Source organism: Myotis brandtii, unplaced genomic scaffold (assembly GCF_000412655.1).
Source record: "Myotis brandtii unplaced genomic scaffold, ASM41265v1 scaffold430, whole genome shotgun sequence".
Classification (NCBI taxonomy): Eukaryota; Metazoa; Chordata; class Mammalia; order Chiroptera; family Vespertilionidae; genus Myotis; species Myotis brandtii.
This window is the reverse complement of record NW_005366456.1, coordinates 685,755-709,064: the sequence shown is the minus strand read 5'-3', so window position 1 is coordinate 709,064 and position 23,310 is coordinate 685,755. Positions and strand designations below refer to the sequence as shown.

Below are 23,310 nucleotides of genomic sequence, written 5' to 3'. Positions count from 1 at the left end.
GCCTGAAAATCTATGTCACCTGTTAAACGAGAAAATTTAATCTGGGGTCTATAGGACCTCACTTAAGTGAATCCGTGGCATTCTTTATATTAGTTGTATTTTTCTAGGAACAGGGCCTACAGTTTTCATCAACATCTGATATGTATCCTTGACACCAAGAATGGTTAGGAAGCGCTGTTCCACAGACACAGGTGATTTATGTGAAATCCTCGATGTTTCCAATAAATCCCAGGCAGGTGCCATAAGAGCAGGTGTCGTTTCCAGCTTTGCTGTACTATGATTTTTGTTGCATACATAAAGACTCGAAATTGTGCTAATTACCTGGCCTATAAAAATAGACTGCACCACGTGTGCAGTGTTCAAAGCACCCTTTATGAGCAGTTGCTGTGAATAAGTTGGTGTGTGAGGATGTGGATTTATTACTGTGAGATTTTTTTTTCTCTCCTTATTGGAGAAAGGCTCAAATCTGGTGAGAACAAATTCTTTAATGGATTAGTTAGGCCAACAGGATGAGTAGCTGCAAGAAAGATCAGCCGGGCTATGCAACAGGCTTTTGCATGAAACAATAAGACTCCCCCAATGGGGAGCAGAGAAAACACAAGAGGAACACTTCTGGGCATACTGTCATGATGTGTCCCCATCGCCTACACATTCCTTCTCAACATAGTTGGGTCATTTAAGTCTACAAATCACATTTAAAACTTAAATTTAAACTTAAAATCTTACATCTGTGAGTCAGGTGGGATCTAAAGAATTTGAGATCTGTTGCTTAAAGTTCAGCGTTCAGGTCCTTTAGTTGCAAATCTGTCCGACCCATACCACCCTTCCACCCTCCTCTGTCCATGCAAAGCCCTTTCCCACTGCTTCCAGATGTAAGCTCAGAGTCCTTCTTAACTCAATGATCCAGGCAAACACCACCAATGGATCAGAATTGGCAGAGGCCAAACCCAAACGTCACTCCTAGGTTCTCCCTTACCAGGCATTGACATTTTACTGCTAAGCTCATGTCTGCAACCGCACAACCACCTTCTTGAATGTTTTGATGCCAATTGCCTACTAGATTACTTATTACCATAAGTTCCAGATACATAACAGACACTTGGCATGATTAATAGATGTATCCAGAAACTTTTGTGAGTCCCTATTTTCACAAATACTTCTACAGCAACAGATTCACTCTTAAAGGTTGGTCCCATGTAGTTGAATATGTAAATGACCCCTTGGGGCACTCAGTGCGCGTTCTCACTTGTACAACAATAAGCAGAGAGAAGCAGGTGTCCAGTGGTTGGCTAAGCTTACTCATAGCTAAGCACCCTGCTCCGATCCACAGCACACAATCATATCTGTGCCTCAGGGTGTTTTACAACTACCAAAACGTGACTGTTAAATCCACACGTGTCAAAGGACTATGACCGTGCAGTCTGAGTAGATTTAATCTCAGTGCACCAATGGCCCATTCTAGCTCAGGTTGGCCCAAAATGGTGCAGCAGTGATGAGAAGACCAAATGGCAGAGAAGAGACTAACCAAAGAACTTACATGCACATATGCACAACGCATGGACACAGACAATAGTGTGATGAAGGCCTGGGGTAGGGGCTGGGGGATGGGGGCGGGTTAGGAGGGGTCAATGGGGAAAAAAGGAACATATGTAATACTTTCAACAATAAAGACAAGTTTGTAAGTGAGGAGTCTAAAGTAAGTGCCTTACTTAATGCTCCTTGACAAGTTTATGAAGCTTACCCGTGTGGGAGGGATGTGGGTCATCAAATACTGAAATTGTCATTTCATAGGTGTGTCCAGCAGCAATCAGCTCTGGGTCTTCATAATCCATTGCTGTGGCAACCTTTTAGAAAAAAATTATTTCAGGAGAAGGGCCTGGCTTTTTTAATGTACATGTTTTAGGTAATAAATCATTCTGGATAAGGCACGACGGTGGCCATTGTGATTCAGTCGAGATGGCGTCAGAATACACTGAGACTGGTCAGGGTGGCACACTAAGGGAGGCATCTTGGTGGGAAAAGGGGACACCTTTGATCTCCTTCCAGTGCACCTTATTCTTGGACAAAGCATCCTGGCATAATAGAAAAAAAACATGGGTCACATCTGCCTTCAGTAAAATAATGAAAAAGAGAAAATAATTTGAAAGTGCTTTGTAATTGATAAGGCACTCTCATAAATGTATGTTATTCCTATTGTGACAAGTTATCGTTTTTTTAAATCCTCACCCATGGATGTGTTTTTATTTTTTAATTGAGTTTAGAGAGAGAGGAGCGGGCGGGAGAGAAACATCAATGTGAGAGAGAAACATTGATGGGTTACCTCCTGTACATGCCCCGAAAGGGGATCAAACCCGCAACCTAGGTATGTGTCCTGTTCAAAAATTGAACTGATAACCTTTTGGTGCACGGTACAATGCTCCAACCAACCTGGCCAGGGCTACTCACCATTTTTTAAATGTTTATTGAGTACGAATTAAGTTCCAGGTAGAATCAAAGATGTTAGGGATATAACAATAAACAATATGATCCCACAGCAGAGACCTGATGCCAACCCTAAAATAATAGCATTGGCACAAAGCTCAGTTGGAATGGGTCAATATAACACCAAGTACACAGGTGTTTGGTAAAAACTACATTTTTAAAAATTTAGTATCTGGTTCAGACATTTATTCATTTATTCAAGTGTAGTGAGTACCCAGGATGCACCTAGCACTACAGGAGGTGTTAATACACCAAAAATGGACCACTCAGAAAATGGACCAACAACTAAATAAGCAGTTATAACAGAATCTAATAAATGTTTTTTAAAAGGATAGTTTATTGATTTTTGAAGAGAGAGAGAGACATCAATGTGAGAGTACATCCTCAATGGGCTGCTTCCTGCACGCCTCCAGCGTAATGGAGCCCAGAACCTGGGCATGTGCCCTTGACCAGGAATCAAACAGAAACCTCCTGGTGGGATGATGCCCAACCAACTGAACCACACCGGCCAGGCCAGAATCTAATAAATGTTTGACAGGAGAAGTAGAACTTATAATGTGAGCTCATATCCAGGAGAACTAAGCTAGACATGGTAGTAAAAGAAAGGTTATAGAGCCCTGGCCAGTTTGGCTCAGTGGATAAAGCATCGTCCTGCAAACCAAAGGGTTCCAGGTTCAATTCCGGTCAGGGGCACATACCTTGGTTGCAGGCTCCTCTCCGGCCCAGGCCCTGGTTGGGGCTCCTGCAGGAGGCAACTAATCAATGTGTTTCTCTCATATCGATGTTTCCCTCTGTCTTTTCCTCTCTCTTTCACTCTCCCTGAGAATCAATGGAAAAGTATTCTTGGGTGAGGATTAACCAAAAAAAAAACAAAAACACACACACACATAAAAAGCTTATAGAAATAAGTAGTATTTAAGACCTAATGGATAATTATGAAAATGTAGAAATTAATTAAAGGTAGGTGATAGGTGGAAGAAATTTTTCATAAATAGAGCAGGCATTATGTGATGGCCCAAATGTTAGTTAGCATCATGCTTACAAAACTTGCATCTTTATCCAAACTCCGTTTTTTTTTTAAATGACAGTTTGGCTTTGCATTTCAAAATGAACATCACCCCAGAAAACCTCTTGGCTCAGTGCCCAAGCTTCCAAAATTCACAACATGTGCAAAACTCAACTTGTATCTTGTGGTGTTTGTCAAGAAAATCTAGGGTTAGGACCAAAGCAAAAGAGAGGTGATGAATGGCTTCCTTGGCCATATCTTCTGGCTGAAGGGAAGTGTTTGGTGATGTTTGGGTGAAGGAACAATTATACCAACCAAACAGGGATTGGCACAAGAGGAGAACTGGCAGTGAGAGAAGAAAGGACTTGCCCACAGTCCTTCCAGCAAGACAGCGGAGGAGGCCAGACCCTCTGCTGTGCCAGAGTTCCTCTTGCTGACTCTACCAGCACCCAGCTATGGCCATGAATGCCCCCCTCCTTGGGAAAACTCCTGGCAGATACAACAGCTGGGGCTCACCTGGACACCGTTTTCAGCCTTGGGCACTTGCCTGAAGAGCTGTCCAGGCCCCACTGGCCCTGAGCGTGGAGCATAATGTATCATATCAGGAGGCTCATCAAGGTCATGACACAAGAGCTTTGAAACTACTGTATTATTTGCAATTACCTCTTTGCCTGTGTACCTGTTTTTTAAGAAGAAAGGTCAGTTTAGGTGGATAGTCTTTTAAAATGTAATATTTTTCACAATAACATCCAGTAGTCTGATCAGTGCCTGTGTGTGATGCTCTACTTATCCGGGAAACCATTTCCCAACAGGGCTGTGAATTTGGTGAGACTTTCCTCATGTTCTGGGAGTATTTCTTTTCCGCGCCCAGCCGGGTACTTGTTTAGAAGTCTATTAAGGACGCCTTGTCAATGGAGATGCTGGAGTAGGAATCAGAGAAGTGGGAATGTTCCCATCTGCAGCATCTGTATAGCAGCAGGGCCAGAGGTGCAGTCCTCACCCTATGGTCGCTGTGGATTACCTCCATCTCTCTGTGTTCACCCCTGTCTTCCCTGCGACCTCTCTGCCCCAATGCCCATTCGGAAGCCCTCTAAGTCTAAATTCCACCAATTCTTGAAAGACTAGCATAGATCTTGCTCCTTTAGGAAGCTCCCTGGATACTCATTCACACATGTCCTTCCTCTTAACAATTAAATCACAACACACATAATTGAAAACTATCTTGTACTTTTTACTGTTGTCTTAAATGTAGTCATCTTATCACCCTGACAAGATACAACCTTCTAATAGCAAATGAGCATAGCAAATACTTATCCTGTCACCTCCAGGGACTATAGCCCTGGGTGCAGCGTGTGGTGAGTGTTTGATTAATTAACTGTGGTCTTCCTGGGGAAAGGAAAAGGAAAAAGAGGAGGAGATAAAAAAGGATAACTTTACTGAGTATATGCCAGCCCTATACTGAACAAACTCCAAGCCTTGTTGTATAACAATGCTATGAGGTCGGTGCAATTATCATCTCCATTTAAAGGGTGGAGTAATGGGGACCCAAATGAGACCACATGGGTGTAATTATCAGAAGCTAGATAATCAGGAATAAAGCCTGGGGAACACAGAGGCAGCTGTCCTGTGTAGCTAAGAGCTGAGGGTGGGGTGGGGGACATGGAATAGTGACAGGGATGTGGGTTTAGAGATTAAGCTTCAAGTAATAAAAAACGGCCAGGCTGACAGGAATACAGCCCAGAATCCCTATCCAAATTCCAAATCCAAAAGCTCTGAAACTCATGATTTTCTCACAATTTATTTGTCATCCAGTTGTTAATATCCAAACATTACCTGAACTGTCAGATCTTTCTTTGTCCTACTTACTGTGAGTATCCATATGTTTTACTATAGAGGTATGCATGGATTTGAATTGGGACATTTGCATCATATATGGTATATACCATATTACCCTCCTAAAATTAAAAAAAATATATTTATCTTGAAATATATCCAGTGCCAAGGGTTTCAAAAAAGGGACGCTGGAACTGTGCTAGACAGCATTTATGGAACTGACACACATCCTCAGCACTGTGCTCAAAATGTTATGTAAATGATCCCATTTATTCTCAAAACAACCCATAGACCAACTCCTATCGTTATCCCTTTTTATAAAGAAAGAAACTGAAGATCATGGGGCTTAAGTAAATTACCCAAGATCACACAGCTAATAAGCGATAGAACCAGGATCTCAAGCCAGGTCTGTGACTCCAAAACATACACTTTCTTTTGTTTTGTTTTTAATCTTTATTGTTGAAAGTATTACATATGTCCCTCTTTTCTCCTACTGTCCCCACCCCTGCATCAGGCCCTCACCACCTTATTGTCTGTGTCCATGGGTTATGCATATATGCATACAAGTTGTTTGGTTGATATCTTCCCTCTGAGATTCCGCAATCTGTTTTATGCTTCTATGTCTCTGAATCTATTTTGTTCATCAGATTATTTTTCTCATTAGATTCCACATATGAGTGAGATCAGGTGATACCTGGCTTTCTCTGACTGGCCTATTTTGCTTAACATAATACTCTTCCATAAAGTATGAATTACACCTTGTTCAGGTCCCTCCATGCTGTCTCAAAGGGTAAGAGATCCTTCTTTTTCACTGCTGCATCGTATTCCATGGTGTAAATGTGCACAGCTTTTTTATCCACTCATCTACTGATGGGCACTTGGGCCAAAACATACACTTTGAACAACTAACTGTCAGATCCAGGACAGCAAGCCTATTTATCTTTCAACAGGTCATTTCTGAGGACCAGAATATGAGACTGAATAGGATCAATGTGATGATTAACTGACATTTAGTTGAGCCAATAAGTACAACAATACCTCTGCTCTCCGCTCATTCTGAGTTCTCAACCCAGCCCACTCCTCTCAGCTCACCTAATCAGATACTGGTCACAGAAAGGGGAGTTGTCATTGATGCCGTGGACATAGACCGTCACCGGAAGTGCTGCACACCGCTGCCCCTGGTCACAGGCCTTAATGGAGAAGGACTGAACGCGTGCAAACCCAGCCCTCTCCACGTCAAGGCGTGCAGTGGTTACCACGGTCCCGAGCTCTGTAACAAAACAACACACTGTGTTGCAAACCGGCGCCCGCTGTCCTGACTTTATTACACGGCAATGAAGGAGATAAAGTATGAATTACACTTTGCTCAGTAGAATTAAGAAACTGATTTAAAATGTAGGCACGATGTGTAATTGTTTATGTACCGACATTAATCATATTATGTTAGCTGGTAGCAAAAACAAAATTGGGTTTTTGTTTTTGGTTGTTTTGTTTTGTGTAGTTTTGTTTTACTTAGGAGGCCAGGGAAGACTCGCTAGAAGAGGGGACATTTATTTAGGCCTTGAAGGACGTGTAGGATAAGGAAATGGGGGTGAGAGGGAGGAGATCATTCCCCGCAGAGAGAACATCATAAGCGGAAACAACAACAAGATCATGACTCACTGTACTCCCTTCCACCCACCCTCCCACCCATTCATTCAACAAACATTCATGGAGTGACAGCTACGTGCCAGGAGCTGTGCTGAATACTGCGTACACCACAATGAAGCCCCGCCTTTATGGAACTTACAACCTAGGCTGGGAGACAAACCACTAAACAGGTGTCAAAAAATTCAAAAGACATACTATCAAGGAAATAAAAACTATAATGTGATATATTTAATGTCTAATGTCAGATTCTGAAAGATGCAAGGGCCACGGTCTGGGGGCAGGTGGCCTGGTGCTTTGGCTGCAGTGTAATGGGCAATGGGGAGACAAGAAACACAAAGACATTGCAGAGAGAGACAAGAGACAAGGATTTGGGGGACAACGTGAGAGGTCTGAATTGCATTCCAAGTGCAAAGGAAAATGATGGGGGGGTTTACTTGAAGGAGGAGTGTAATCCAATTTGACTTTTCCCCTTACATTCATCCCAGTTTATCTGCTGAGACTAATGGAGGGGTGAGTGTGAAAGCAGAAGCCCAACTAAGAGATTTGTGCAGCAATTCAGTTAAGAGGGGACGGTAGCTGTGTCGATTGGGGCTTCCCCAGAAGCAGGATGGGAGAGGAGGATTTGAGTGCAATAGTTTATTTGAGGGGAAGGGGTGATCCAGAGCAACATGGCATGGGTGTAGTGAGGCAAAGGGAAGGCTGCCAATAAAAAATATATTATCAAGCAAGTTACCACTGTGGACAACTAGAGCTTAATAGCACTGGGGAACTCTGGAAGCCATTGCAAAGCACACACTCAAAATTGTCCCAGGCCAGGGACCAGGAGCCGGAGCACTTATGTACCAATTCTCTTCAGTATTTGGCTGGGAGCTTATGGGGTGGGTAGTATTTTTCCATCACTTTGAACCTGCTATTTGCGGGGGAGGAAAGGGGCAGATGTCAGACCCCAAATAATCCCTCAAGCAAAGAAATGCAGATATTGGCAGTGGGAAGTCAGGAAACTGAAATGTTAAGGCCTGAGCGTGGGACACTGAGAGCATCTGGTCCCATGCTCAAACCTGCACATGTGCTAAGGATGACCACCTCCTCTCTTCTCAGATAGACCACAGCTCCTGACAGCTACCCAGCCTCAGCCACAGCTGATTGGCTGAGAAGTGAATGACTGACTCTAAAAAGTCCAATCAGATTCTCTCTCACAAAAATTTGGACCTGAAGCAGAACAGAATAATTTAGATCTGAGAAGATGAGCTGGAAGGTCATGTAGAGCGCAGAGCTAAAGCAGTCATGGGTAGCAGCTACGGAGAGCCACGTGTTAGGTCATCTGTGGACAAAGAACTGGGCTTGCAGAGAGTTATTCAACAGGTATTTATCAAGCACCTACTATGTGCTTCTTCTAGGGGTCCTGCAAATGAAGACAATCTGATACCCACCCTCCAGAAACTCGGTCTTAGAGAGGAGACACAAACAAATGATAACAACAGCACCTAAGAGAGATAAGTTGCTGAAAATAATTCTCGACCTACCTTTGTCAATTGCAAAGTAAACACTCCATGGAGCTAGTTCAAAGGTTAAATCTCCCAAATTATCTTCATCGGTTGCCTGGCACACTCCGATCATTTTCCCAATTGGGATTTCTTCATCCAGTGTGATGTTGACTTCACTGTGCAGAGTCGAGTTTATAGAGGTAACACTCAAGACATCATTTTCAATACTGAACAAACTTGTTTGAAAAGAAAAGGCTATTAGAATGGTGCTTCTTGGCGTGTATTCTTTTCTACCCCTAATGGTGGTGGAGGGGTAAGGGGCTAGAGGTAGTCATGATGACAGTCGAAACTGACAATGTTAATAGCGAACCCATTTATTCAGCACTTGCCCATTGTTTAGACACAATGCTGAGTAGTTTACATTGTTTCCATTTATTTCTCACAGTCCCAGAAAGTAGATACCATCCCCCCCTTCCCCCCCTCCTGCCCCAACTTTACAGATGTGGAAACTAAGCTTTTAAGAAAGTAAGTAACTTTCAGAAGTAAATGTCAAAGTGGCTGAGGTAGGATTTGACCCCAAGCCTGTCGGACCCTAGAGAATGCACTAGTATGCATGCTTAACCACTGTGCTTAGCCCCCTACAGTAAGAACCAATGCCTTAAAATTGCTGACCCCCACTGTGTTTTTATAAACACCCTCGTGGTCATTTCAACCAGAATTTCCTTGAAGGTTGTGAGAAGTAATCCAGCCCATTAGACATTAAGAACACTAATAATACCTTATTCTGTTGCAATTTCAACACATTTTATACTTTAAAACTATTTTCTTTGCCCTGGCCAAATGGTTCAGTGGGTTGGAGCATTGTTTTGTAAACCAAAAGGTTGAAGGTTCAATTCCAGGTCAGGGCACATACCTAGGTTGTGGGTTTAATCCTTGGTTACAGGAGGCAAACAATTGATGTCTCTCCCTCTCTCCCTCTCTCCCTCTCTCCCTCTCTCCCTCTCTCCCTCTCTCCCTCTCTCCCTCTCTCCCTCTCTCCCTCTCTCCCTCTCTCCCTCTCTCCCTCTCTCCCTCTTTCTCTCTATCAATCTTCTCTTCTCTTTCTCTAGAATCAATAAAAACATCCTACAGTGATGATTTTTACAAAACTATTCTCAAATTGCTGTTTTTAAGAAAGCCTTTTCTTTAGAATCTTAACTGATTGTTTACATCTTACTTGTTTATTTTCCTTCTCAGGAAAAAGAAAAACATTGCATACTAATGGAAATTTCATTAATGAATTTCAGAGATGACATTTTCCTATCCAATTTCCAAGGTCAATTAAAAGACTTTTATTTTCTTACCTGCAGGTAAGAACTGGGTCTTTATTGTTGACATTGATGAGGAAAATCTTTAGATTCCCGGCAGCGAACAGTCCTCCGGGGTCAACCACTTTAATAGCTAGTGAGAAACTGAAAGTGTAGCCACAGGAAAGACAGTTAAGATTTTATAGTAACTAACAGGCTTTCACAGAAACAGAATCTCTGGGGCTTAACTGACCCGTTAAAACAATTGATTCATTTAGTTAAATTGTCAGTCAAACCAGTTATTTTAACAGTTGGAAATGACTGGCACTTCGTTAGGATCCAAGTTAACTAAATCTTTTGAAAGAACAGGCAGGAAATTAGAAAGGTCCGTTAATCCTCATCAATAATAAAAAAGCACCGTGGATTGCTTAGCCTGGTAGAGCAAACAAAGCTGTGGCCAAGGGCTTTTACCTTAAACACCGACCTCTCAGTGCTGAAAACTGATGGCAAATGCAAAGAAGGTGGTAAGAGCGCGTCAAGACAACCTAGTGACTATGGGGACACATTAGGAGGGTTGGGTGACGAAGAGGTTTTATTTTAGCAGATATGTGTATGGGTTTGAGGCATGAGAGTGCCTGAAATGGGGGGAAAATGTGTCCTAATGGAAAGATGACTGTGTCCATAACTGGGATCCAGACAGCAGTCCCGACGTGCGGGGACTGTCTTGTAGCACTGACAGCCCCCCTCACGTCCCGGGAAACTGCTCAGTCCCAGGCAAACCCAACAGCCGCTCACACCCTTTCAGAAAAAAAGAATTTTGTTCTACCTTGAAATGTATTGATAATTGAGACCAAAGTTACTATTTTCCTTCTATTTAGACTAAAAATTGAACAAGTTATCAATTTTCCTCCTGTTTTATAACTTTTTCCACCAGAAGATTATTATTTTTGAGATTGAGATAACTTCATAGAAATCATAAAGCCAATTCACTTTTTAGAATAAAGACATTGCCCTGGCCAGGCAGCTCACTTGGTTAGAGTGTTGTCCTGACACGCCAAGGCTGTGGGTTTGATCCCCAGTCAGGGCACATACAAGAATCAACCAATGAATGCATAAATAAGTGGAACCACAAATCTGTTTATAAATAAACAAATATTTTAAAATAATTCTAGGACATCTCAACTACAAGAATGGAAGGAATGAGGAATAAGGAATGAGGTAGGGACAGGATGCCACAGCCCCAAAGACCTCAGATTACATTCAGTCTAGCTGGATGCTGGAGAGGTGACTGCAAGGGAGGGAGGAAGGACTGAGCCCTTCTAACTCTTGCATCAGCACTTGAACAACCAATTTCACGGCCTTTAGGACTCCTTTGAAGGGAAGGAATTGATAAGACTCAAAGGGTGATTTCCAAAATGTCCTTTGTTCCCACTCCAAGGTCAGCTCAGAGACCAAGAAACTAGAGGAGTGAAGGAATGGTCTTCTCTCTGGAGAAAGTTAGTGAGAATCCATTGCAAAACATTAGCCAAATAATAATTTTTTAAAGTTCTACAAACAGAGCTTCAATTTTTGTGTTAGCTCCTCTGATTTCAAAGATACTGAAAAAAAGGGAAAGTTTAGCTTTCACTTATCAAGAAAACAATTAATTTTTAAAACTCTCATTATTGACTTTTACTCCCATTTGTTAACAAAGCTTAACAGTTAGAAATAACTTGAAATATGCATAAACATTTTTTCATGAGGTATACCAGGCCAAAATAAAAGGAATCTGTGATGAACATTATTCATTATTCCCAGAGCTATGGAGACCAAATAAACAGAGGAATGTGGGAAAATGGATGAAGATTTTGACAAATTTTCTGTCCTCAAAATATATAAAGATAATACAAATTTAGGAGAACTCTCCTCCAGCAGACTTGATGCAGTCAGCAGGAGAAAACGCATCCCATTTTTGAACTCGCAACCTGTTTTACTAAAGATGCTAACTCAGGACCTATACCATCCTCAGCTTCCATAATCGGGGAGACTCTCCTTATGAGATTCAGGAGCAAGTGTATTGTGAGGGCTTACCCAGGGGTGGGCAAACTTTTTGACTCGAGGGCCACAGTGGGTTCTTAAACTGGACCGGAGGGCCAGAACAAAAGCATGGATGGAGTGTTTGTGTGAACTAATATAAATTCAAAGTAAACATCATTACATAAAAGGGTACGGTCTTTTTTTTTTTTTTAGTTTTATTCATTTCAAACGGGCCAGATCCGGCCCGTGGGCCGTAGTTTGCCCACGGCTGGGGCTTACCGGTCCGATTGCTTTTCCAGTAAAGCACTTTGATGCAGAACATATGACTGAAAAGGGTGGTAATAAAAACCATATTAAAAATAGTCATAATAACTGCATACCAGTGGCTACCCATTTGGCAGATGTAGAGGGAAAAGGAGGAATTGTCAAGCAATTAACTTTTCAAAGCTGCTGGATTAAATTGTGAGTGAATTGTGCCCCAGCTGTCCAGTGAGAATCCCCGACTTCCACCTCAGGTCGCAAACACCGTCACTGAAACACCCCGATGCTGGGCTATGGGAAAACTGGGTTAGCAGACCGGGGCCCAAACAGCCACATCCAGTACCGAAAGCAGCACTTGTGCAGTCAGAGTTTGGGTGACGATTTCATATTTAGGGCAATGCTAACAGCACCTTCATTTGGGAGCCCGTTAAGGCCAGATGGGGAAACGTCCTCACAGACAGAAATATGAACCAGAGGGCAGCTGTTTTGAGTGAACGAAAAGCCAGTAGCAGTATTTACCTTCTAGATTTCCTCTCAAAATCAAAACCCGCTGCTGTAGAAATTGCTCCGACGCTGTCGATGGTGAAGCCAGAGCCCTCCGGGGAAAGGAAGTACTGTTTATCGGAGAGTGGAAAGAAGGCAAGACATTACAGAGACACCGACAGGTTCCCCGGCTAGAACCAGGCCTTAACTGCCTGTGTGCTCTGGGCCCTCCCGCCAACCCCATGTATAATAGGTGCGCATTGCACATTTGCCAATAATAATGATGATGAAATTATACTCCATCCAACTGCCTGCAGGCCAGACAACCTGTCCTTAAATATTACAAATAAATTTCCCTAGTCTCTTACATTCAGTATGTTACCTGAACATTTCTCACGTATAACACTCCACTCGAAGCTAAAGTTAAATTCAAAGGAGTTACATTTAGAGAAATGAGCTGGCTGGGTGATGAGAACTCGGAGATTATTTTTTTTTTTGTTCGGTGCTTCTGAAGATACCGATTTTTTTTGGAGGGGGTGTTGAGGGACAGGGAGCTAGAGAGGGGAAAACTAAAATCCTAAGCATCTGTTGACTAGCATCCCATTGACCTCCATTTATACTACCTTCCAGTTAGTCCGCTAAATGCTTCAAATGCATTGTCTTTTAATTGTCACAGGTACAGATGCTATTCCTATTTCACAGACAGGAGCACTGAGGCTTAGAAAATGCAAGTGGCTTGCTTGCCCCAGTCTGAGAGCTGAGCTTTTAGTCACTTTACATAATGCCTCTCCGCTCACCACACTGCATCCCTAAGACAAACTTTTGCCAAAGAGGGAAGGTGAGGTCAAGGTTTCTAGATTAGGTGAGAGGCAAATGATTAGAAAAGGACCGGCAAAAACCCATTAGAGGATTAATATCAGGAGTTAATTATACTGAGTGCTACTGACTTAATAATTGTGTAGACCCAGAGATAATTTAATAGAGAAGATTAAACACAGAAGGTTTGCAAAGCAACCTAAAAATTGTTTAGAGAAATTCGTGACCTTTTAATTTATCGATTTTCTGATGAATCATCATGTCCTGATTAATTTAAATTCATACCATCATTTCTACACATATAAATAAGATGGAATTGATTTCTGCTTTTTTTTTCTTCTTTAATTTTTTTAAATTGATTTCAGGAAGGGAGAGAGAGAAACTGATGGGTTGCCTCTGGTATGCATCCCAACCAGGTATCAAACCAGCAACCTAGAGCCTGGCCAGTGTGGCTCAATGGTTGAGCTTCGACCCATGAACCAAGAGGTCGCTGGTTTGATTCCCTGTCATGGCGCATGGGTTGTGGGCTCACTCCCCGGTGTGGGGGGGGGGTGCAAGAGGCAGCTGATCGATGATGTTTCTTTCTCTCTCTCCCTCTCCCTTCCTCTCTGAAATCAATAAAAATATATATTTTTTAAAACACTGCAACCTGGGTATGTACCCTGTTCGGGAATTGAACCATGACCCTTCAATGTACAGGAGGATGCTCCAACCAACTGAGCCACACCAGCCAGGGCCACTTCTGCTTTTTTTGTAGAACTAGGCTGTCGACTATTAACAGTCAGGAACTAAGGAAAATCTATCACATATTTACTTTTTGGGCAAACACAGGAATGATGATGCCTGTTTCACAGCTTGCAAACACTAGGGTTGCTTATATATAAATGCATATAATTTTTTTAAGTTGCCCTCATTTATGTTTGTTGTCACTCGAAAATTTGCAGTTCCCAATTCCACTTCAGTATTACATGGTTGTCAGCAATTGTTTGGAAGAAAACATATATTGGGAAGCTGTATTTTTATGATGTTTAACTTTTCATAAAATGAGAGTCTTTTTTTAAAAAAAAAAAAAATTGATGGCACTGATATGCAGGAGGGCTGCCTGCCGCTGTTCCGGGAAGGTTGGAGCCCGCGGTTGCTAGGCAGCCAGGGCATCGCTGGAAAGCCACCGAAATGAAAGATCCCTGAATAGGAGGGCAGTCCAAGGGACGCGAAATTAACTCTCTGTGGGGCCAGGCAACTTAAATTCACTCCCCATCCCCCAGTCCTCGGTAATAACACCACGGCTGGTAAGGAAAAGTAAGAATAGCAATGGCAGCCCCATTCCCAGGTTCCGGAGTGTGACCTCAGCTCTCAGAAGGGAATGTGAGGTGAGGGGAGCCTCAGTCCTCCTGGCTGGACTTACCTTCAAAACCCAGTTTCTCTGAAAGGCTTGTTCTTGACTATTTGCTTTCAGAGAAGCTGGGGAATTGGAAATGTCAGAGCTGGAAGCGCAGGCCACGCAGTGAGGGGAGTTGGGGCCTCAGTGCTGGGAGCGATCGCAGCGGCACAGCCTGAGACTGGGCTCTGTGTCCTTAGCATTGGTGACAATAAAAACAACTGTGAGGGCCCCCCGGGTTGGCTCAGTGATAGAGCGTCGGCCTGCGGACCAAAGGATCCTGGGTTTGATTCCGGTCAAGGGCACATACCTTGGTTGCAGGCTCCTCCCGGCCCGGGGCCCTGGTCAGGGCTCCTGCAGGAGGCAACCAGTCAATGTGTTTCTCTCACATCAGTTTTCTCTCTGTCTTTCCCTCTCTGTTCTATCCTCCCTAAAAATCAATGGAAAAATATCCTTGTGTGAGGATTAACAGCAACAACAACAAAAACTGCAAGGGGCCACCAGAGACTCTGACCCAGATTCTGTGCTCATCACCTTCCTGAATTATCTCATTTAATCCTTATAATGATGCTATGAGATAGTAGTATTCTCAGCCTATATTACAGGTGGGGAAACTGAGCTTAAAAATGTTAAGAAAACGGTCCAAGAACACATAACCAGTGAGTGATTACACTGAAACCCAAGCCCATGACCTTCTGACCCCAGAGTCATTGTGTTATCCAGCTTGTCTTCCCAGGAGAAGGATGGTGTATATTTCTTTTTTAAAACGTTGTATTTAAAATTGTTATCAAATGATTTATGTGGGGATTAAAGAATCTAAGTGGTTGAAGACATAGAAACAAAGCAACTCAGTGTTGCTGTTTACAGAGGAAAAGAGGGGATGGGGAGAGAATGTGAGTATGGCAAGTGGAGGGGAGGCTAAGATGGAGCCCTGAGAAACTTTCAAAATTTAAAGGTCCATAGAGGAAGATGAACCAGGAAAGAAAATAAGAAAGAGTTGTCATAGAGGTAGAAAATAAAAACCCAAGAGTTTATTATTCTAGAATAATACTAATAATATTCCCTAATATTTATTGAGCACTATCTGCCAAACATTATTCTAAGCCCTTTGCATGCATGACCTCATTTAATCTTCATAATGGCCCTGAGGTAGTTCTTATTATTAACCCTGTTACAAATAAAGCAACTGAGGCACAGAGCCAGATAGTGGTAAAACCTAAAATTTAACCTGGGCTATCTGACATTAGAATCTGAGCTCTTAGGCTGATATACTGTGTTTGATTTGTTAGTTTGACCCAAGGTAATATTTTCTTGAAGGAATTAGTATATAAGTAGGATCTGGGCTAAATTTTTTTCTATTTACCAAAATATTCTGTGATTTTTCTAAAGCACAAATACTAGCCAATCATTGATCACCTACAAAACTTTTTCATAGGAGAGATACATTTTCAAGTAAACATTTTAAAGCTATAAACACAGATATGATTCTAGACTGAGCATTAACTATGTCCATGCCACCTTGCATTTAGTCCTCAGCCTGTACTAGCCTCACCCTGAGCATTCTCTGCAGTGGGAGCGCGAGAGAACTGGCGCTTGCCCTTGCCCTTGAAATCCTTGGAGTTTCACAGGAGATTCCTTTCCTTGTCCTCCAAGTATGAGGGCACTCTCTTACGTTCACTTTATCGACAAAAGGAATAGTTTGCTACCTATACACTTACACTGGACTATTAGAGCCCTCATTCTTCCAGAACAAAGCCTTATTAACCCTATCAAACCCTGTCCCAATGGTTAGCTACAGTTAGAGACCTCCACTCAAGCATGCAGCCTACTTACTATCTTTGCTGGCTGAACCCAGACTCAGCCTCAGAATCCTTCTCAACACACCTGAGAGCCTCTGAGCGTCAGTGAGAGAGGCATGCATATTGAAACTGACCTGCCATCCCTGGCTGAGCCAGATGCTCCAGTGGACTTACCCAGGTGCTTATCACACACCCAGTAATGGTCACAGCATTTGCAAAGCTAACTTTACAAACCTTTTTGCCATGTTTCTCAGCCTGTGGCTCATGGCCCACCTACACGTTAAAAACCTTCATCCACGAGTTAATTGTTAAAGCTGGATAATTCAGTGGCATTCATTATACTGTTCTCTCTATTTTTATACATATAAAATTTTTATTTTTATTAGATATGCAGACCTCATGGGGTAGGGAGGCCTTGGAATGTGAATGTATAACAATAGACTGACCAGAGTAACTTTTATGCAAGGTTGTTTTTTTCAAATACTAGTATATTTTTATTGTTTTCAGACAGGAAGGGAGAGGGAGAGAGTGAGAGAAACATCAATGATGAGAGAGAATTATTAGTCAGCTGCCTCTTGCACACCCCGTACTGGGGATCAAGCCCGCAACCCGGGCATGTTCCCTTGACCAAAAGACCGGAATCAAACCTGGGACCCTTCAGTCTGCAGGCTGACGCTTTACCCACTGAGCCAAACCAGCTAGGGTGAAAGTTGTTTTAAAAGTGATTCTCAACCTCTGCTGTACAGATTCACCAGGGGAGCTTTAAACACGCTAATATCCAGACCACACCTGAGACCAATGGAATCAGAATATCGGGGGTGTAAGCTGGGCATCGGTGCTTTTTGAATTACATAGATGCTCCTGCAGGCCGGCGGCCTTGGGTTTCGGCATCTGTCCAAGTGTCCTTCAGAAACTGACCCAGAGGTGGAAATCTGCATGCGGGCGATTTATGAATAGGTGCTCCCGGAAAACTAGGGTGGAACTAGGGCATCGGGACAGAGAAGGGGCGGAAACCAAGCAAGAGCGCTACCTCGCCGTCCACACCGGCCCTTTCCGCCCAAGCCCACCAGGCCGCTGCGGAGTGGACCTTCTGCCTCAGGGCTCTTCCCACCCAAGGAGAAGGGGAGGGAGCACTCCTACTCCTGGCCCTTCATCCGATGGTTAAGGGTTACCCCGAGAGAGGGAAATGCCCAGGTACTTCTTGCTCTGTGAAGTGCAAGAAAAGTCCAAGGACAGTCCTCCTCTTGCTAAAGGAAGCCAAAGCACACTGAAGCTCTCAGAGCGGGAAGCACCACACAGAAATGCTACAAATGCTCGGCCGGTGTGGTTCAGTGGTTGAGCGTCAACCTATGAACCAGGAGATCATGATACCATTCCAGGTCAGGGCACATGCCCAGGTTGCCGCCTCCATCCCCAGTAGGGGGCGTGCAGGAGGCCGCTGATCAATGATTCTCATCATTGATGTTTCTATCTCTCTCCCTCTCCCTTCCTCTCTGAAATCAATAAAAATATGTGTATATATATTTTAAAGGAATGTTACAAAGGTTTCCAAGGACACCTGGGGAGAGCCACTACAGGCTCTAAAATGCCCTTCATTAACAGCAGCTGACAACAATTGCTTGGCTGAATCATGCTAGCAGGCAGAGTCAGTTACCACATCATACATCAGCCACCTTATGTGAGGAACATTCAGTTCTGTCCCAGATTCTTTGATAACTCTGATAGCAAGTAGCCTTCATTTCAACTCTGAATCGATTGGTAAGGACTACCTGGTGCATTACAGAGAGAAAAACTGTGACTTAGTTTGGAAAAGTATCACGTTCAATTAGCGATGCCCACCACAAGCAAATGAGAAGGTTATCACAATATTGCCAGAGAACTTTGATGTCTAAGAGACCATTGGAATGCCTGGGAGCTTTTTAAAAATTAGTCTGAGGAGTCCCTGGCATCTTTGTTTTGTTAAACGCATCCCAGGTGATTATATAAGAAGAAGCACAGTAATATTCAGTATGGATTGCCATCTATTTCCCAGGAAATGTTTTCAGTAGTACTTTAAAAGAATGAAATAAATCCTCCAAAATACAAATATTTTATTTATAATTTCTTTCCTAGTCTCATAAAAATATCTTTTTAAACATGAATAGCAGACCACAATGTCTTGCCTAATCTACATTTGCCTTGTATGAATACGCTTAAATTATTGATTCTTTTCACATATCCTTTAAATAATGACATTTTGATGTGCCATATCTTTGTAAGATAATAGCCTTTACCTATGAAAAACATTGTTGGGCTGTATATACATTTGCAATTTGCCTCTCTTGAGGGCAGCATATCCATGCTTTCTCCTCCTCCCCCAAATTTTTAAGGCAAAAAAGTAATTAGTTATCGTGTGATTGTTCAGTGCTATTGCTTGTGACAAGGTGCTTTTGCAATAGCATGACTATGGGCTACAGTATGTTACAAACTTGCATGCCATCTGGTGGAGGATGGTACGAGTTGTGCAAATATGAAGTAAATACTCCCCAAGAATGTTTATTTAAAATGTGACTAGGTTTTTTCTAAACATCTGTCTTTCATGTGAAGAGTTACAGATTATTTTCTAGGTAATTAAAGCTTTTCTTAAAATCAGTTTTTTTCCAATTATATCGTGTTTCAAACAAAATTGCTCTTTAGCTTGAATAACCCAGATAATTGCCTCAGTTCTCAAATTCATTTGGTTAGTGCATGCCTAAACTGAATGATATTTCTCCACATACCAGAATTGCCAAGAATGTGACAGTATGTGATTTAAACTTTTCCCCTCTTTCTCGCGGTGTCACAAGAGATGAAATTTTAAAGTGATGTTAGGGTTGAAAACCAAGCCATGGGGGGCAACTCAGAAATAAATCTTTTGGATAAATACCCAAAAGTGATTGTAGTTCTGTTTTTAATTTTTAAAGAACCTCCATACTGTTTTCCATAGCAGCTGCACCATTATACATTCCTATCAACAATTCAAGGTTTCCAATTTCTCGACATCCGTGCTGTCTTTTTGTTGTGTTGTTTTTTGTTTGTGTGTGTTTTTATAATAGCTATCCTGACAAGTGTGAGGCAATATCTATTGCAGTTTTGATTTGCATTACCCTGATAATAGTGACATTGAGTATGTGTCCATATACCTTTTGGCCATTGGCATGTCTTCTTTGGAGAAATGTCTATTCAAGTCCTTAGTGCATTTTTTAATCGGGTTATTAGTTTTTTTTGCTATTGAGTTGTAGGAATTCCTTAAATAGAGTAACCTCTTATCGATAGCTGATGGTTTACTAATATTTTCTACCATTCTGTAGGTTGCCTTTTTACTATATTGATTGTTTCTTTTGCTACGCAGAAGATTTTTAGTTTGATGTAGTTCCACTTGTCTATTTTTTTTCTTTTGTAGCCTATACTTCTGGTATCATATCCATGAAATTAAAGACCAATGTCATGAAGCTTTTCCCCTATGTTTTCTCTTAGGAGTTTTACAGTTTCAGCTCTTTCATTTAGGTATTTAATCCATTCTGAGTTGGTTTTTATGTATATGTAAGATAAGGGTCCAGTTTTTCTTTTGCATGTGAATATCCAACTTTCCAGCACCATTTATTCAACAGGCTGTTCTTCCCCATCATGTATTCTTGATACCCTTGTCAAAGATCAGTTGACTATATATTTGTGGATGTATTTATGCACTTTCTAGTCTACTCTGTTGGTCTATGTTTCTGTTTTTATTCCAGTACCATATTGTTTTTAGTTTCTTTGTAATGAATTTTGAAATCAGGAAGTGTGATGCTTCCAGCTTTGTTTTTTCTCTCTCAAGATTGTTTTTGGGTAGCCATGGCCTATTGTGGTTTCATATGAATTTTAGAATTATTTTTTCTATTTCTGTTTTTTAAAATGCCATTGGGGCCCGGCTAGTGTTGCTCAGTGGTTGAGCATTGATCTATGAACCAGGAGGTCATGGTTCCATTCCCTATCAGGGCACATGCCAAGGTTGTAGGCTCAACCCCGAGTATGGGGCGTGCAGGAGGCAGCCAATCAATGATTCTCTCTCATCATTGATGTTTCTATCTCTCCCTTCCTCTTTGAAAAAAATAAAAATATTTTTTAAATGCCATTGGATTTTGATAGAGATTGCATTGAATCTGTGGAATTGAAATCATGATCTTGAAAAGACATTAGCCCTCCCAAATCACAGCATTATTCACATTAGCCAAATGTAGAAAAAAATCTAGGTGTCCCTCAACAGATAAATACAATTGGTATACTGTATACATACAATGAACGATTAAGCTTTAGAATGAATGAAATCCTGCAACATGCAACAAAATGGATGAACCTTAAGGGTATAGACTAGGTGAAATAAGCCAGTCACGAAAGGACAAATCCTGCATTTCTTCCACACGGGAATCTAAGAGTCAAACTCATAGATGCAGAGAGCGAAATGGTGGTTGCAGGGGCAGGCAGGAGGGGAGATGGGGAGTTGCTACTCAATGGGTTTAAAGCTTCATTAACAGGGGATGAGTAAGTCCTGGAGATCTGCTGTACAAGCTGGTGCTTAGAGCTAATGATAGTGAAATGTACACCTAACAATATGTTAAGAGGGCAGATCTCATGGTAAGTGTTCTTGCCCCAGTGAAATTTAAATTTAAAAAATGAAATGAATCATTTAAGTTATCCTACAAACATTTCCTGAGTCTTCCCTGGATCCAGGATAAGACACTGCCTGTATGGAAAGACACAGATGCAGATAATACAATTTTATATCGATCTGTCAACGCTATGCAAAACCAATTAGGTAGAAGTAAATCATTCCCTTGCTGTGTTAACTGACATCAAGCAGCCCCCCCAAAAAAAGTTAGTTTTCCTACTAGGTACAAAAAGTTTTCCTTTTAGAAACTTTGGGCAAAGATTTATGGAGGTAGGCACTGTCAAAGTGAAGTGATGTTAATTTCTGATTAGCTTTTCAAATACGAACAGGACATTTTTGTTTTGTCTTGTTGGATGTTCAACACAGCTGTTGACTTTAAACAGGATAATAATTGCTGAATCTTCATTTTCCTTCTGTAAATGGACTCAAATTATGAATTCCTGCATAATGGCTTCTGGGATGGTTACCTCTCCCAAATTTTGGACACTCCCCCCAGCAGGTTAAAGGGAGTCACACAGAGCTCTTCCTGCTCCGAATAAGATGGCCACCCTCATACTCTCCGCAACAACATCGATTGCATCAATGCTATAATTTCCTAAGAGATCCGTCTCAAGCAGGAGTTAGTTATAATAAGTGGGGGTTACCCCATCTGCCCCCTCTAAGGGGCCGTAGGACATGTTCCGTCATAGTTCACATACTCAGTCATGCCAAGAAGTTCAGTCCTCATCACCTGACAATTACTCATCCCACCTGATACCCCGAACCCTCCCAATGTGCCTCAAGAACTTGGTCTCTCCTCAAACTCCCTGTAGTCTCCACCCCTCCTCTGAATGTTCTCTTGGTCTTTCACATTTATCGGGGCAATTCAGTCTCCGCTCTTGAGGGCAGCAGATCCCCACTTTCTCCTCCTCCCCCAAATCTCCAGCATTCCCCAGGTCTCTTCTCTCTCCCCACCCTCTGCTGCTAGGCTTGTTTTTTATTTCACAGAGAAAAGTAGAAGCAATACCAAAAAACCATTGATTACCATTTTAGAAATGAAAAACTGCTTCCTCATAGAACTTCTTATGTCCTTCCCTGCTTCATTTGGCTCCATGATACTTGGAGCATGTGATACATGGGAATATATAGTCTGTCTCCTACCCCTAACGTATCAGCTCCATGAGGGCAGGGATTCTGCCCGTTTCCTTCACCCCTGAAGCCTCAATTCCTAAAACACTGCCTGGCACCAGGACAGGACCCCTGATGCATGGTTTAGCTTCTTGTGGCTTCAGTTTCCATGATCCAAAAATAGTAAGTGGAAAATTCTGGAAATAAAAAATGCATAAGTTTTAAATTGTGCACCATTCTGAGCCACATGAGGAAATCTCAACCGTCTCTCGTGAATCATCCCTTTGTCCAGCGTCTCCAGCTGTAGACCCTTCCTGCCCATTCGTCACAGCAGCCCCCTTGGCTATCAGATGCTTGGGGTGTTTGTGTTCAAGTCACCCTTATGTTACTTCACCCAAAATTCTAGAGTCGTGTTGCTGGCAATTCGGATATGTCAAAGAGAGCCTTAAAGTGATTCCTTTAAGTGAAAAGGTAAGTACAGTACAATATAATATTTCGAAAGAGATGATATTTATATAACTTTTATGATAGTCTGTTATTATAATTATTTTATTTTACTATTAGTTATTGTTGCTAATCTCTTATGTAAACATAATCATAGTAAGGTATGTATAGGAAAGAACAAGGTATATATAGGGTTCAGTACTATCCATGGTTTTGGCATCCAACTGATAAGGGGTGATTACTGTAAGTACTCAGTAAATAACTGTTAGATGGACAAGAGAATAAAAAAGCAACTACTATTTCTATTAAACTTTTTGCCTATGTCCCCTTATGCCCTGTATTCCTCCCTGTTTCTATAGATGAAAAATTGAGCTTCTAACGTCAGGTTCTCTGCCCTCCGCTCCCCCATACCATCCCCCGTTGCCTACTCAAGACCATCACTCCAGCAATTGTTGCCAGTATCTCTCGCATTATTAATTTCCTCCTCTCTACTGGATTATTACCACCAACATACAACATGCTATAGTATTTCTCATCATTCAGAAATAAAAATTTCCCTTGATTTTACATCTTCCTCAAGATACTCCAATTTCTCTGCTG

At 42.0% G+C, this 23,310-nt stretch overlaps 1 protein-coding gene across 1 annotated transcript in view; it reads right to left on the bottom strand.

The window, feature by feature from the left end:
- LOC102244247 (cadherin-related family member 3) overlaps nt 1-23,310 on the bottom strand; it is a 76,593-nt gene that overhangs the window by 21,884 nt on the left and 31,399 nt on the right. Inside the window, exons 7-12 of the mRNA XM_014546132.1 lie at nt 12,537-12,631; nt 9,798-9,905; nt 8,494-8,690; nt 6,413-6,590; nt 4,004-4,166; nt 1,742-1,844 (exon numbers count right to left, since the gene is read on the bottom strand). Of these exons, the coding sequence (XP_014401618.1) occupies nt 1,742-1,844; nt 4,004-4,166; nt 6,413-6,590; nt 8,494-8,690; nt 9,798-9,905; nt 12,537-12,631 (844 nt within the window). The remainder of the gene's footprint in view (nt 1-1,741; nt 1,845-4,003; nt 4,167-6,412; nt 6,591-8,493; nt 8,691-9,797; nt 9,906-12,536; nt 12,632-23,310) is intronic.